The sequence below is a fragment of the Petaurus breviceps genome, unplaced genomic scaffold, assembly GCF_028583685.1.
Source record: "Petaurus breviceps papuanus isolate PSGF00001 unplaced genomic scaffold, PetGlider_PUasm1.0 90925, whole genome shotgun sequence".
Taxonomy (NCBI): Eukaryota; Metazoa; Chordata; class Mammalia; order Diprotodontia; family Petauridae; genus Petaurus; species Petaurus breviceps.
In genome coordinates, this window is record NW_027187380.1 from 28744397 (window position 1) to 28757662 (window position 13266).

At 37.2% G+C, this 13266-nt stretch overlaps 1 protein-coding gene across 5 annotated transcripts in view; it reads right to left on the reverse strand.

Moving 5' to 3' along the window:
• The window catches only part of NARF (nuclear prelamin A recognition factor), a 141352-nt gene that overhangs the window by 116103 nt on the left and 11983 nt on the right, over positions 1–13266 (reverse strand). For all 5 annotated transcript variants that reach the window (XM_069076661.1, XM_069076664.1, XM_069076663.1 and 2 more), the window contains one exon: positions 720–852. In XM_069076661.1, the coding sequence (XP_068932762.1) occupies positions 720–852 (133 nt within the window). The remainder of the gene's footprint in view (positions 1–719; positions 853–13266) is intronic.

Genomic DNA, 13266 nt, shown 5'->3' on the forward strand with positions numbered 1-13266 from the left:
CTCAGTTCTGTCTTATTGTGCAGACCTCGGTTGGATAGAGGTTCTTGCCATTGTTTCTCTTTGAATTTCCTGATCATTATTCAATATAATAAATATAACTCTTTTTAGATCTTTGTTGGAGAAATTATGGGAGAGATGAACTCCTTTACAGCCTTTCTCATTGCCATCTTAATTACAAGTACCTCCACTGATATAACCTATTATGCTGCACTCAAATCACAAGTAATTTTACTTCTTTGCTCTAGGGAGAAGAATGAAGCATAATGTGGGCAGTGTAGACCACTACAGTAACAACAACAAAAACCATCCTGTGAATGTAAGACAGTAAATAAAGTCATCTTTAACAATTGGGTTTTAATTTGAAACACTGAAAAATCCCACCTCATTTTTATTAGCTAGGAGACAAAAGTTGCACAGTGCTACTTATATAGTTTTATATGAGGATCTGGTCTCCATGTTCCTTACCTACTTGCCTGCCATTTAAAAGAATGTCTAAGAGAAGAAGGAAGGAAAGCACATTTCTGTCTCTAAGTAACACTGTAAGCTTAGCCTGTGTGTGTGTGTGTGTACATGTGCTTATATACACAGATACATATATAAATACATACATACATACATGCAGAATTATGACAGAGAGGCTAAGGGACAAAATTATAATCAAAATGCCAAATGCATCTTTCCTTCCACCTTAAAAACTATAATTGTGAAAACCAACTTACCAAGACTTTTTAGGAAACCACAGAGTCTCTTTGATGCAGCAGTTACACTGATATTGAACTTGGCAGCAAAATAAGGCAAAGACTGAGGGCATATAGAAACTACCAACACTTTGTGGGCTGAAGTATCACATTTCTAAATAGAAAAAATAGACAAAATATAAATAACAGTATTCTACATTTATGTAAAATGTCTCTCCAAAGAGCTTCAAGTATGTTTCACTACCCATTAAGATTTTGAGTTCCTTCTCATCTCTCCCCTTCCCTCACCCCAAGATGGGCATGTAATTTGATGTAGGATCTATATATACATTCACATTAAACCTATTTTCACATTAGTCATGTTGTAAAGAATAATTAGAAACAATGGGAGAAACTACAAGAAAGAAGAAATAAAGAAAAATAAAAGAGAGAGAGCAACTAATATGTTTCAATTTGCATTCAGACTCCATGATACTTTTTCTGGATGTGGACCACAGTCATTTCTTTTCTTTTTCTTTTTTTTGCCTTTTGGAGGGCAATTGGGGTTAAGTAACTTGCCCAAGGTTACATGGCTAGTTTTTTTGTGTGGGTGTTAAGTATCTGAGGCCGGCACCAAACTCAGGTCCTCCTGACTCCGGGGCCAATGCTTTATTTACTGCGCCACCTAGCCGCCCTGCACAGTCATTTCTACAAGACAATTATCTTGTCTGCATAATACATGTTCTTTTACATCCCTATATAAGCTCTTATTATGTATATATCTTAGAAAGGAAACATAATCACATAGAAAAAAACTTAAGAAAGGCAGCACAACATAGCAAAAAAAATTCTGGATTATGCTCAGGAGAGACCTGAGTTTAAATATGATTGCCTATACATACACATCTGCCAGACAAGGATTATAGTAATTATCTCCATAAGGTTATTGTGAAGATCAAATGAAATGTTTAGAAAATGCTTTGCAAGTATTAAAATGATATGCAAATATTAATTATTATTATCTTGACAAGTATAATTCTCCTTCAACCAGCTAGATGAATCAAATAGATAGCAAGAAGACCGGGAAGCATAAAGCACAGAAACTGCATCAGTCAGTCAATCAATAAAATTAATAAAACACCTATTATGTACCAGGCACTATGCTAAGAGTTGGGGATAAAATAGAGGCAAAGGACTACTCTCAAGGAGCTCATAATCTAATAGGGGAAACAACAAATAATTATGTACACAGAGAATAAAGAAGAAATGATTAATAGAGAAAAGGCACTAGATTTAAGAGAGGCTGAAAAAGACTTCCTGTAAAAGGCAAGATTTTAACTGAGACAGTCAGGAGACAGAGATGATGGAGAGCATTGCAGATCTGGGAGACAGAGAAAATGCCTGGAGCCAAGATGAAATGTCTTGTTTGTGGAACAGCCAGGAGGCCAACGTCACTGGATTGAAGGTATGTGGCATGGAGTAAAGTGTAAGATCTTGGGAAGGTGGGTAGAAGAGGTAAGAGAAACTAGGTTATGAAGGGCTTGGAATGCCAAAAAGAGAATTTTGTATCCTGGGGGAGACAGAGAATCATCAGTCTATTGAGTAAAAGGGGGTAAATAACATGTTTGGACCTGAAATTTAAGAAATCACTTTGGTGGTTGAATTAAGGAGGGATTAGAATGGGGAGAGACCCACCAGCAGGCAAGTGTAATAGTTCAAGTATGAAATGATGAGTGTTTGTATCAGAGTGGTGGCAGTATCAGAGGAGAGAAGGGGGCATATTTGAGAGATGTTCCAAAGGGGAAATTGATAGGCCTTGACTACAGATTGAATAAAGGGGGTTAGAGATAGTTAGGAGTAAAGGATCACAGGTTCTGAGCCTGGGAAAGGATGGTGGTGCTCTCAACAGTAAAGGGAAGTTCGGAGAAGGGAGAGTGTAGGGGAGAAAATAATGAATTCGGTATCAGACATGTTAAGTTTAAGATGTCTATTGAACATCCAGTAGGGGCAGTTAGGTGGTGCAGTGGATATAGAGCTGGACCTGGAGTCAAGAATTCAAATCTGGCCTCAGACACTTACTAGTTGTGTGACCCTTAACTGCCGTGTACCACAGTTCCCTCATTTTTAAGATGGGAGTAATAATAGCACCTACATCCCAAAGGTGTTATAAGGATCAAAGTAAATATGTGCCTAGCACATACAGCTATATAAATGCTAGATGTTATTATTATTATATGAGAAAGGCAATTGGAAATGCAGTGGAGTGGTTAGGGTAAGATTAGGTAGACTGGAGAATCATCAGCATAGAGATAGTAGTTAAAATTCATCGGAGCAGATTGAGATCACCTATGGCTGGAAGGCATGACCTGAATTAAGGATTCAGCAAAGGTGACTGAGAAGCAGTCAAAGAGGTGGGAAGAGAACCAGGAGAGAGTGGTATTCCAAAAACCTAGGGAGAAGAGTATCAAGGAGGAGAGCGTAATCAACGGTGTCAAGTACTGCAGGGAGAATAAAAAAAAAAAAAACAAGATTGAGAAAAGGACATTGGGTTTGGCAATTAAGAGATCACTGATAATTTTGAGAGAGCAGTTTTGGTAGAATCATAAGGTTGGAAACTGGACTGTAAGGGTTAAGGAGTGAGAGGGGCGGCTAGGTGGCACAGAGAATAGAGCACCAGCCCTGGAGTCAGGAGGACCTGAGTTCAAATCTGGCCTCAGACACTTGACACTTACCAGCTGTGAGACCTTGGGCAAGTCACTTAATCCCAATTGCCCTGCCTTCCCCCTCCAAAAAGCAAAAAAAAAAAAAAATGGGGGCAACCAGGTGGCTCAGCAAGTAAGAGCACCAGCTCCAGTGTCGGGATGACCTGGATCAAATCTGGGCTCAGATACTCAGCACCACACCCAGAAATAACTGGCTGTGTAACCTTGAGCAAGTTACTTAACACCGATTGCTTAAAAAAAAAATTAGTGAGAGGAAAGGAAGTGGGGGCACCTCTTTTTATCTATGACATTTTCAAGGAGTTTAGCAACAAAGGTCAGAAGAGATAAAGAATGATATAGGCAGAGGGATAGAAGGATAAAGTGATGGTTATTTTTTTAATGATGGGGGAGACATGGGTATATTTGTGAATGGGAAGGAGTCAGCAGACAGGGAGAATTGAAGATAAGTGAAAGAATGGGGATGATAGAGGGGGGCAATCTATTGGAAGAGACAGAATAGAATGGGATTCCTTGTGCAGGTAGAGATGTTTACCTTGGTAAGGAATTCTTTTTGTGAAAGACAGGGATAACCTTGGATAAAATGTTCGAGTTTTCAAAAAGCATTCAAAAGAAATCCTAAACTATTACTTTGTAAGTCTATCAACAATTCTGTTGTATAGTGTAAGATCCTGGGAAGTTGGGAGGAAGGAGAAAGGGAGAATAGGTTATGAAGGCAGCATTTGAATGCCAAACAGAGAATTTTGTATCCTGGGGGAGAGAGTTTCACAGGGGTGTTTATTACACTAAATTTCTAAATACTGAATTCCTAAATCCTAAATACACTGAAGCTAAAAATGTGTTACAAAGTTTGGTCTTAGTACTGGAATTATTGGAAGATACTCAGGCATACTTCTATGCTCAAGAAAGTCCTCTGAAGATTCATGTATGGCCAAAACAAAAGCAAACAATGGAGGATGACACCTCTTAAAGAACTGTAGTGAAAAGGAGAGTATGCTATAAGGTCTAGAGAGACTTGGCCTTGTTGTATTTGCTAGGTTCAGAGCAATGCTTCTATCAAGCATTGTACAAAACTCCCTGTGTGCTTTATATCTATTTAACCATACTTACACAGAAACAGAGATGTTTTTTTTTTTAAAAAGCCTTATATAAGTATGTAGTTAAGTCAGAAATCTTTTTTTCTTCCTTTTGCATTTTTTTCTCTTCCCTGTATTTACTTTCTTCATCTTCAAAGGAAATCCATTAGTAAGTTAGTAAATTACTTTATAGAACATTTGATTTAATTAGATAAATATCTGTTGAACTGAATTTTAAAGTAAAAGTACTTAAGGGAGAGGTAGATTTAGAATGTAGAGGGAGATTTAGAAACATATTGGACTTTATTTCCAACTTGTGCCTATATCAAAACATTAAAAATCTTAAATATTTATACCCTAATTTGCTCAACTCCAATAAACATCTTAATAATAAATTATCTTATTCTGGAATTTATACATACCAAATACTTAAACATATCAGCATGTATTTGTAATAAATGTTTGTTGAAGCTATTGCAGTATTAAAAAGACCCATATACAAATCTTTCATAGTTAAAAGCTCAGCAACAGAGTTCAAAGCTGCTAGAGTTATGAAATGTTCCCTAATTAGTGTCAACATTCACCACTCAGGTTAATTATATATTAGGCAGATAGACGATGTGTACAACAGAACATCAGAATGGCCAGTATATACAAATTTTGTCAATGAAAGAAATTAAAGATACTCTAAAAGAAGGGTCAGAAGAATTACACACATAATAACTTGTATTAACTTTTTAAAGATATATAAAATATACCAAAACCTAGGACCCAAGTTTGTACTTTGTTTCTTTCACTATCTATTCAATATTTCCTATAAAAACAAAAATTACTGGTGAATTAGATCCTTAGTTTAAGAAAGAAGAAAAACTCTATCGATAACCAAAAAGCAATAGATAAATATACAAATTTTAGACTGTCTTGGGTTTTCAACAAATCCATGATTCTTTGCAATTAAACAATGATAAATAACATCATGTTGACAAATGTTATAGCCTTAGGGATTATAACAATCAATTAATTAAAACCAGGCTGGTCATCCTTCAAGGTTAAAATTCTGGTGGCTGTTATCCATCAATCCAAAGGGTAGACATATTCCTTTTCTCAATGAGTTCAGTACCTAACGCACAGTATCTCTTTATCTCAGTATCTAGCCTAATACTAGAGTAATTCAATATACTTACGTATACTCCCACAAGCACCCTTACCTCCTAGTTTCTAAACTTGTTCATTTCCCATGACCTACTCCTCCACTTTACCTCAGATACAAAAAGAGACTGTCATAGTGTTGATCTTGTCATCAACCATAAACGATCAACTTCCATATTTATAAACTCAGAAATTCAAAAAAAAAATTCTTTGTTTTAATCAGCCAGGATCTTCCTTCTCACCCATTCACCCCAACCCTCATTCCCACTAAAGTGAAGACACAAGCAAAACAAAGCTCATTACAAACAAGTAGAGTCAATCAAAATGAATCTCCACACTGCCTATGTCCCCTCCCAAAATTTGTCTCATTCTACATTCTGAGTCCTTCACCTCTGCAAGGAGAGGTAGCATGTTTAGTCTTCTGGAATCCTGGTTGGTTATTAAGCTGCTAAGAACTTAGCACAACAGTATTCCATCACATTAACATACCATGATTTGTTTATCCATCCCCCAGGTTATGAGCACTCCCTTCAGATTCTCATTCTTTGCCATATCAAAAAGTTATAAATATTTTTGTCTATCCTTAAGGTTTTGTTGGTTGCTTTTTTTTTTTTAAGACTAACCCCTCCTTTAATTTATCCTCTCTCTAATTCATTTTCCACTTTCCCTCTGTTGAGTAAATGTATTTCTGTTCCCAACTGTGCAGGATGACAGGGAGGTTGAAGTATCAGTTGCTCTCCCCAACTCTCTCCCCTGTTTGAATAGATTTCCACTTGTGCAACCTGATTATTTAGGGTAGTTTTCCTTTCCTTTCCTTTCCCTCCCACCACCCCCATATTCCTTTTCCTCCTCTTTTCATTCTTTTCTTAAGACCATCAAAAGAGTACATGTAAGAAACTCTCTCAGACCTTGTCTTATTGGACTCCTCTATAATCTCTGATGATAGGGTTCAGAGGGGATACTTGTACTATGTCCCCAAATTTGAACATATGCTGTTTTTCCTCATTTATCATTGTTCACTCGTGTTTACCTTTTTCCTTTTCCTCTTCATTTCTGTATTTTCTCCATAGCTCTGGTTTTTCATCAAGAATGCTTGGAAGGCCTATTTTTCATTAAAGATCCATTTTTTTTTCATTTGTAGCATTATACTCAGTTTTGTAAGATAAGTTATTTTTGACTGTAAGGCATAGTCTTTGCCTTCTGGAATATCATATTCCAAATCCTATGCTCTTTTATATTAATAGCTGCTAAACTGTGTGTGATATTGACTGTGACTCCTCAGTATTTAAATTCTTTCTTTCTGGCTACTTGAAGTAATTTTTCTTTGACCTAGAAACTCTGGATTTTGGCTATGATATTCCTGGATATTTTAATCTTGGGACTTATTTCAGGAAGTGACCAGGGGATTCTTGTATTTCCACTTTGCCCTTTGATTCTAACAGATCTGGGCAGGATTCAGATTTCTAGAAATAGGCTGTCTGCCCACTTTTTTTGGTCATGATGTTTAGATAGTCAAATGATTCTTATTTTTTTTTCTTTAATCTGTTTTCCAGGCCAGTTGTTTTCGCTATATCTCATGGTTTCTTCTATTTTCCCAAGCCATTTGATTTTGTTATAATATCTCTTATAGTCCACTTAAGTTTCACAGAGTTTGTTGTTAGACAAGGTTTTATATCTCTTATGCCAAGCTGTTAATTCCCTTTTCAAATCTTTCTTCCATGGCTCTCATTTCTTTTCCAATTTTTTCCTTAAATTAAGCAATCTCGTTCAATTTTAATTGTAATTAAATTTTAAAAATGTAAAAAAAATTTTCAATTACATTCAAAAACAATTTTTGGGGGGGGGGAGGGAAGGCAAGGCAATTGGGGTTAAGTGACTTGTCCAAGGTCACACATAATTGTGTCAAGTGTCTGAGGCCACATTTGAATTCAGGTCCTCCTGACTCTAGGGTCGGTGCTAAAACAATCTTTAACATTCATTTTTAAAAATTGAGTTCCAAATTCCTTCCTCCCTTCTCTCCCCACTTCATTGAGAAGGCAAGCAATTTTATATGAGTTATACATGTGTAGTGCTGCAAAACAGATTTCCAAATTTGACATATTTTAAAAGAAAACATAGACCAATCCCCTCCCCCCCCACACACACACAAAACAAACTACATACACACACAGAGTAAAAAAAAAGCATTCGTTGATTTGCATTCTAAAAGTATCAGGTCTTTCTCTGCAGGTGGCAAACATTTTTCATCATAAATCCTCCTATCTTTGCTCTTTGTATTGCTGAAAATAACCAAGTCATTCACAACAGATAATTTTACAATGTTGCTATTACTGTGTACAATGTTTTCCTGATTCTGTTCACTTCACTTTACATCAGTTTATATAACTCTTCCCAGGTTTTTCTGAAAGCATCCTGCTCATCATTTCTTATAGCACAATAATATTCTAACACAATCATAAATTACAACTTGTTCAACCATCCCCAAAATGGGAGGCACCCCTCACCTTCCAATTCTACACCACCACAAAAAGTGATGCTATAAATATTTTTGTACATATAGGCCCTTTTCCTTTTGTTTTTGGGGAATATAAACCTAGGTATTGGTAGTAATATTGCTGGATCAGCTGTATAGCCCTTTGGGCATAGTGCAAATTGCTTTCCAGAATGGTTGGATCAGTTCACAACTCCAACAACAGTGCATTAGTATCCCAATTTTTTCCACATTCCTTCCACAATTTACCATTACTCTTTTCTGTTAAATTAGCCAATCTGATAGGTGTCAGATTGTACCTCAGAGTTGTTTTAATTTGCATATCTCTAATCAATAGTTATTTAGAGCATTTTTCATATGACTATAAGGATAACTTTGATATCTTCTTTTGAAAACTGTTTATTAATATAATTTGATCACTTATTGAGGAATGACTAGTGTTTTTATAAATTTGACTCAACTCTCTATATATTTGAGATATAAGGCTTTTATCATAGAAATCTGCTATAAAATTCCCTCACCCCCATTTTCTGCTTTCCCTCTAATCTTAGTTATATTGGTTTTGTTTATGCAAAATATTTTAAGTTTATGTAATCAAAAGTATACATTTTACTTACCATAATACTTTCTATACCTTGTTTATTCATAAATTCTCACCTTCTAGATCTGACAGGTAAATTATTCTTTGCTCCCTTAATTTGTTTATGGCATCACCCTTTATGTCTAGATCACATATCCATTTTGACCTTATCTTGGTACATGGTGTGAGATGTTCACCAATATCTAGTTTCTGTCCAATTGTTTTCCAGTTTTCCTACTAGTTTTTGTCAAATATTGAGTTCTTGTCCCCAAAGCTGGGATCTTTGTTTTTATCAAGCACTAGATTAGTATGGTCATTATCTACTGTATACTATGTACCTAATTTAGTCAATTGATGCACCATCCTCACCCTCCATCCAGGAGCAGATTGTTTTGATGATCACCACTTTGTAATAGTTAGAGACCTAGCACAGTGAGGCTACCTTCCTCCATGTTTTTAAAAATTCTCTTCATATTCTTGACTCTTTTTTCTTCCAGATGAATTTTTTCTTTTTTTCTAGCTCTATAAAATGATTTTTAGTAGTCTGATTAGTATGGCACTGAATAAGCAAAGTAATTTAGGTAAAACTATCATTTTTATTATTTTTGGCTCAACCTATCCACGAGCAATTAATATTTTTCCAATTGTTCAGATCTGACTTTGCGTGAAAAGTGTTTTACAATTGTGTCGATATAGTTCCTCAGTATGTCTTGGAAGGTATATTCTCAAATTGTCTACAATTATTTTAAAAGGAATTCATCTTTCTGTCTTTTCCTAATGAACTTTGTTGGTAATATATAGAAATGCCAGTGACTTACATGAGTTTATTTTATATTATGCAACTTTGATAAAACTGTTAATTATTTCAACTAGTTTTTTATGTTGATTCTCTAGGATTTTCCAAGAATATCATCATATCACCTGAAGAGAATAATAGTTTTTTTCTCATTATCTATTTTAATTCCTTCAATTTCTTTTTTTTCTCCCCTCTTATTGCTATAGCTAACATTTCTAGTACAATATTGAATAATAGTGGAGATAATGGGCATCCTTGTTTCATCCCTGATCTTACTGGGAAGGCTTCTGGCTTTATCACCATTACAGACAATGCTTGCCAATGGTTTTAGATAGATACTACCTATCGTTTTAAGGAAAAATCCTTTTCTTCCTATGTTTTTGGTATTTTAATAGGAATGAGTATTGTATTTTGTCAAAAGTTTTTTTCTGCATCTATCAAGATGATCGTTATCATTTTTGTTGATTTTGTTATTGATGTGGTCAATTTGCTGATAGTTTTCCTATTACTGAACCAGCCCTATATTCTATCAATATTCATTATGTATAGTGATCTACAGTTTTCTTTCTCTGTTTTTGCTTTTTGTGGCTTAGGTATCATCAAATATAGTGCTATCTGTGTCGTAAAAAGGAATTTGGTAGGATACATTTCTGGCCTATTTTTCTAAATAGTTTATATAGTACTATAGTTAATTATCCTTTAAATATTTGGTCCAATTCACATGTGAGTCCATTTGGTCTTGGGAATTTTATTCTTAGGGAGCTCACTGATGATTTGTTCAATTTCATTTTCTAAAATGAGGTTAAGGACTCACAGGAGCCAAGATGTGAGAATAAGCAGTAAGTTGCTCTTACTCTCCCATGTTGATCTCTAAAAATCCAGAAAACATCACCCTAGGAAAAATCCTGGAACAGTGAAGTCAGCAGAAAGGTGGGGTACAGGAGTCTTTTAGCCCAGGAGGCTTAACGGGAAATGGCCCTCTTGTTCTGGTGTAAGGGGACCAGTAAGGAAAGGAGGCATCCTGGCAAGCCAGCAGCAAGCCCAAACTTAGCAAACCAGTGGGAGATCCTGAGCCTCAGGGTGGTGGAGTAGGCAAATGCCAAAACCAGAATGCTTCTCCGCCCCTCATCCCCCACCACTCACCTGTCTTGGCAAAGCCAGGGGAACCAGCAGACTCCAGCCAGTGGGCAAGTGTCCTCCAGCAGTTAAGCTTCACCTTAACCTGGTGAGCATCAGGTTAGTCCCAGGGAAATGCAGAAAAACCCCACCTGGCCCCAGCACAAGCCAGCAACCACCACTATGACTCCAGCTCAGCACCAGGTAAGGTGCCAGACCCTACAGCCTCCAGCTGCAGCACACAAAGCCAGTGACCAGGCCCCTGCCCCCAGCACAAGAAGCTTGGGACAGTGCCCCCTGTGCTCCAACAGGAGAGCTCAACTTTAAAAAACAGAAAATAGGCAAACATCATGAGAAAAAAGCAGAAATGGACATTGACCACACATTCTTTTTATGGAGACAGGGAAGATCAAAACACATATTTAGAAGAGGATAACTGTCAATATACATACATCTGAAATCTCAAAGGGGAACATGAACCAGTCTCAAGACCAAAAAGCCTTCTTGGAAGAGCTCAAGAAGGATTTTAAAAGTAATATAGAGAGGCAAAAGAAAAACTGGGAAAATAAATAAGAGAGCCAATAGCTTTGAAAAGGAAGGACAAATACAATTCCTTAAAAAATACAATTCACCAAATGGAAAAGAGTCTACTAAAGAAAATAATTACTTAAAAATAAATATTGGTCAAATGGAAAAGGAGGCACAAAAACTCACTGAAAAGACCTCCTTAAAAAGTAGAATTGGCCAAATGGAAAAAGAGGTACAAAAGAAGAAAGAGGTACAACTGAAGAAAACAATTCACTAAAAACTAGAATTGGGCAAGTGGAAGCTAATGTCTATAAGATATTAAGAATCAGATAAATAAAATCAAAAGAATGAAAAAATAGAAGAAAGCGTAAAATACCTCACTGGAAAAACAAGTGACCTGGAAAATAGATCCAGGGGAGATATTTTAAGAATTATTAGTCTAGGAGATGGCAGAGTAGAAACACGACCTCTGAGCAACTCCGGCTTCTACCTTCCCCAAGCAATGTAAAAAGGGGACTCTGAACAAACTTTGGAGCTGAAGAACCCATAAAATGACAAAGAGAAGCTAACCTCCCACTGAGGAGAGCCCAGTAGGCTGGCAGGAATTGGCCAGCGCAGCGCTCTGGAAGTGGAGCCCAGGCCCGGGTGAGCAGGAGGTTTTAGCACCAGGGCAGGTCTGACCAGCCACCTGCCAGAGGACTCCAGATCAGCAGCAGCAGCTGTGGCCGTTTCCAGAATTATCAACACATAGATGCGAAGGACAAAGTGAGAGGTCAGTGAAGTCTGGATTTTGGGACCAAGTAAGTGGGAGTGCATGGCTTTTGCCCCTAGGGTGAGAAGCCGCTGAGACACTGGCATAGCCAGCCGGTGCCACATGGCAACTTTAGCTCCTGGATTGCAGAGTGTAGGGGGACAAAGAGACCAGTCTGAGGGGTATTTGCTAATGCTTTAACCTGCTTGGATCTGGACTGCAGGCTAGGGTAGAGGTCCTAGTGTGCGGGAGCAGCTTGCCAGAGTGTGTGGAGGCTTCAGAGAGGGCACCCATCTAATACCTCTGGCAACTGAGAAAACCTCAGTGTTTGGTACGAAAGCTCCCCTGTCTGGTGGCAGAGTCCTACTGTGGCAAAAACCCCAGGGGTCAAGTGACTGAGGGGTGACATGACTAGGCAAAGGACACAAAGCAGACAGAAGATTCCAACATTAGACTCCTATTTTGGGGACAAAAAGGAGCAAAGCATGGAACAGAAATAAGACAATGAAGTCAGAACTCCTGCACCAAAAGCTTCAAAGGAAAATACAGGCTGATTACAGGCCATAGAGAACCTTAAGAAGTAGATAAGAGAAGTGGAGGAAAAATTGGCAAGAGAAATGAGAACAATGCAAGAAAATTACGAAATGAGAGTCAACAGCCTGACTGAGGAAAATACCACATTAATAAACAGACTAACTCAAATGACAAAAGAGACTCAAAAAGGCAATGAGAAGAATGCCTTAAAAAGCCGAATTTGCCAGATGGAAAAAGAATCTCAAAAGCTTACGGAGGAGAATCAATGCTTCAGAATTAGATTGGAGCAAATGGAAGCTAATGACTTTATGAGAAATCAAGATGCTATTAAACAGATCCAAACAAATGAAAGAACAGAAGGCAATGTGAAATATCTCATGGGAAAACAACTGACCTGGAAAAAAAGATCCAGGAGAGAGAATTTAAAAATTATTGGACTACCTGAAAGCCATGATCAAAATAAGAACCTAGAAATCATCCTCCAGGAAGTTCTCAAAGAAAACTGCCCTGGTGTTTTAGATCCAGAGGGCAAAATAGAGGTAGAAAGAATCCACTGGTCACCTCCTGGAAAAGATCCCAAAAAGAAAACTCCTAGGAATATTATAGCCAGGTTCTGGAATTCCCAGATTAAGGAGAGAATATTACAAGCAGCCAGGAAGAAACAATTTGAATATTGTGGAAACACAATCAGGATAACCCAAGATCTGGCAGTTTCTACACAGAGGGATCTTGGAATATGATATTCTGGAGGTCAAAGGAGCTGGGATTAAAACCAAGAATCACCTACCTAGCAAAACTGAGTAACATGTTTCAGGGGAAAATATGGTCATTCAGTGGAATAGAGCACT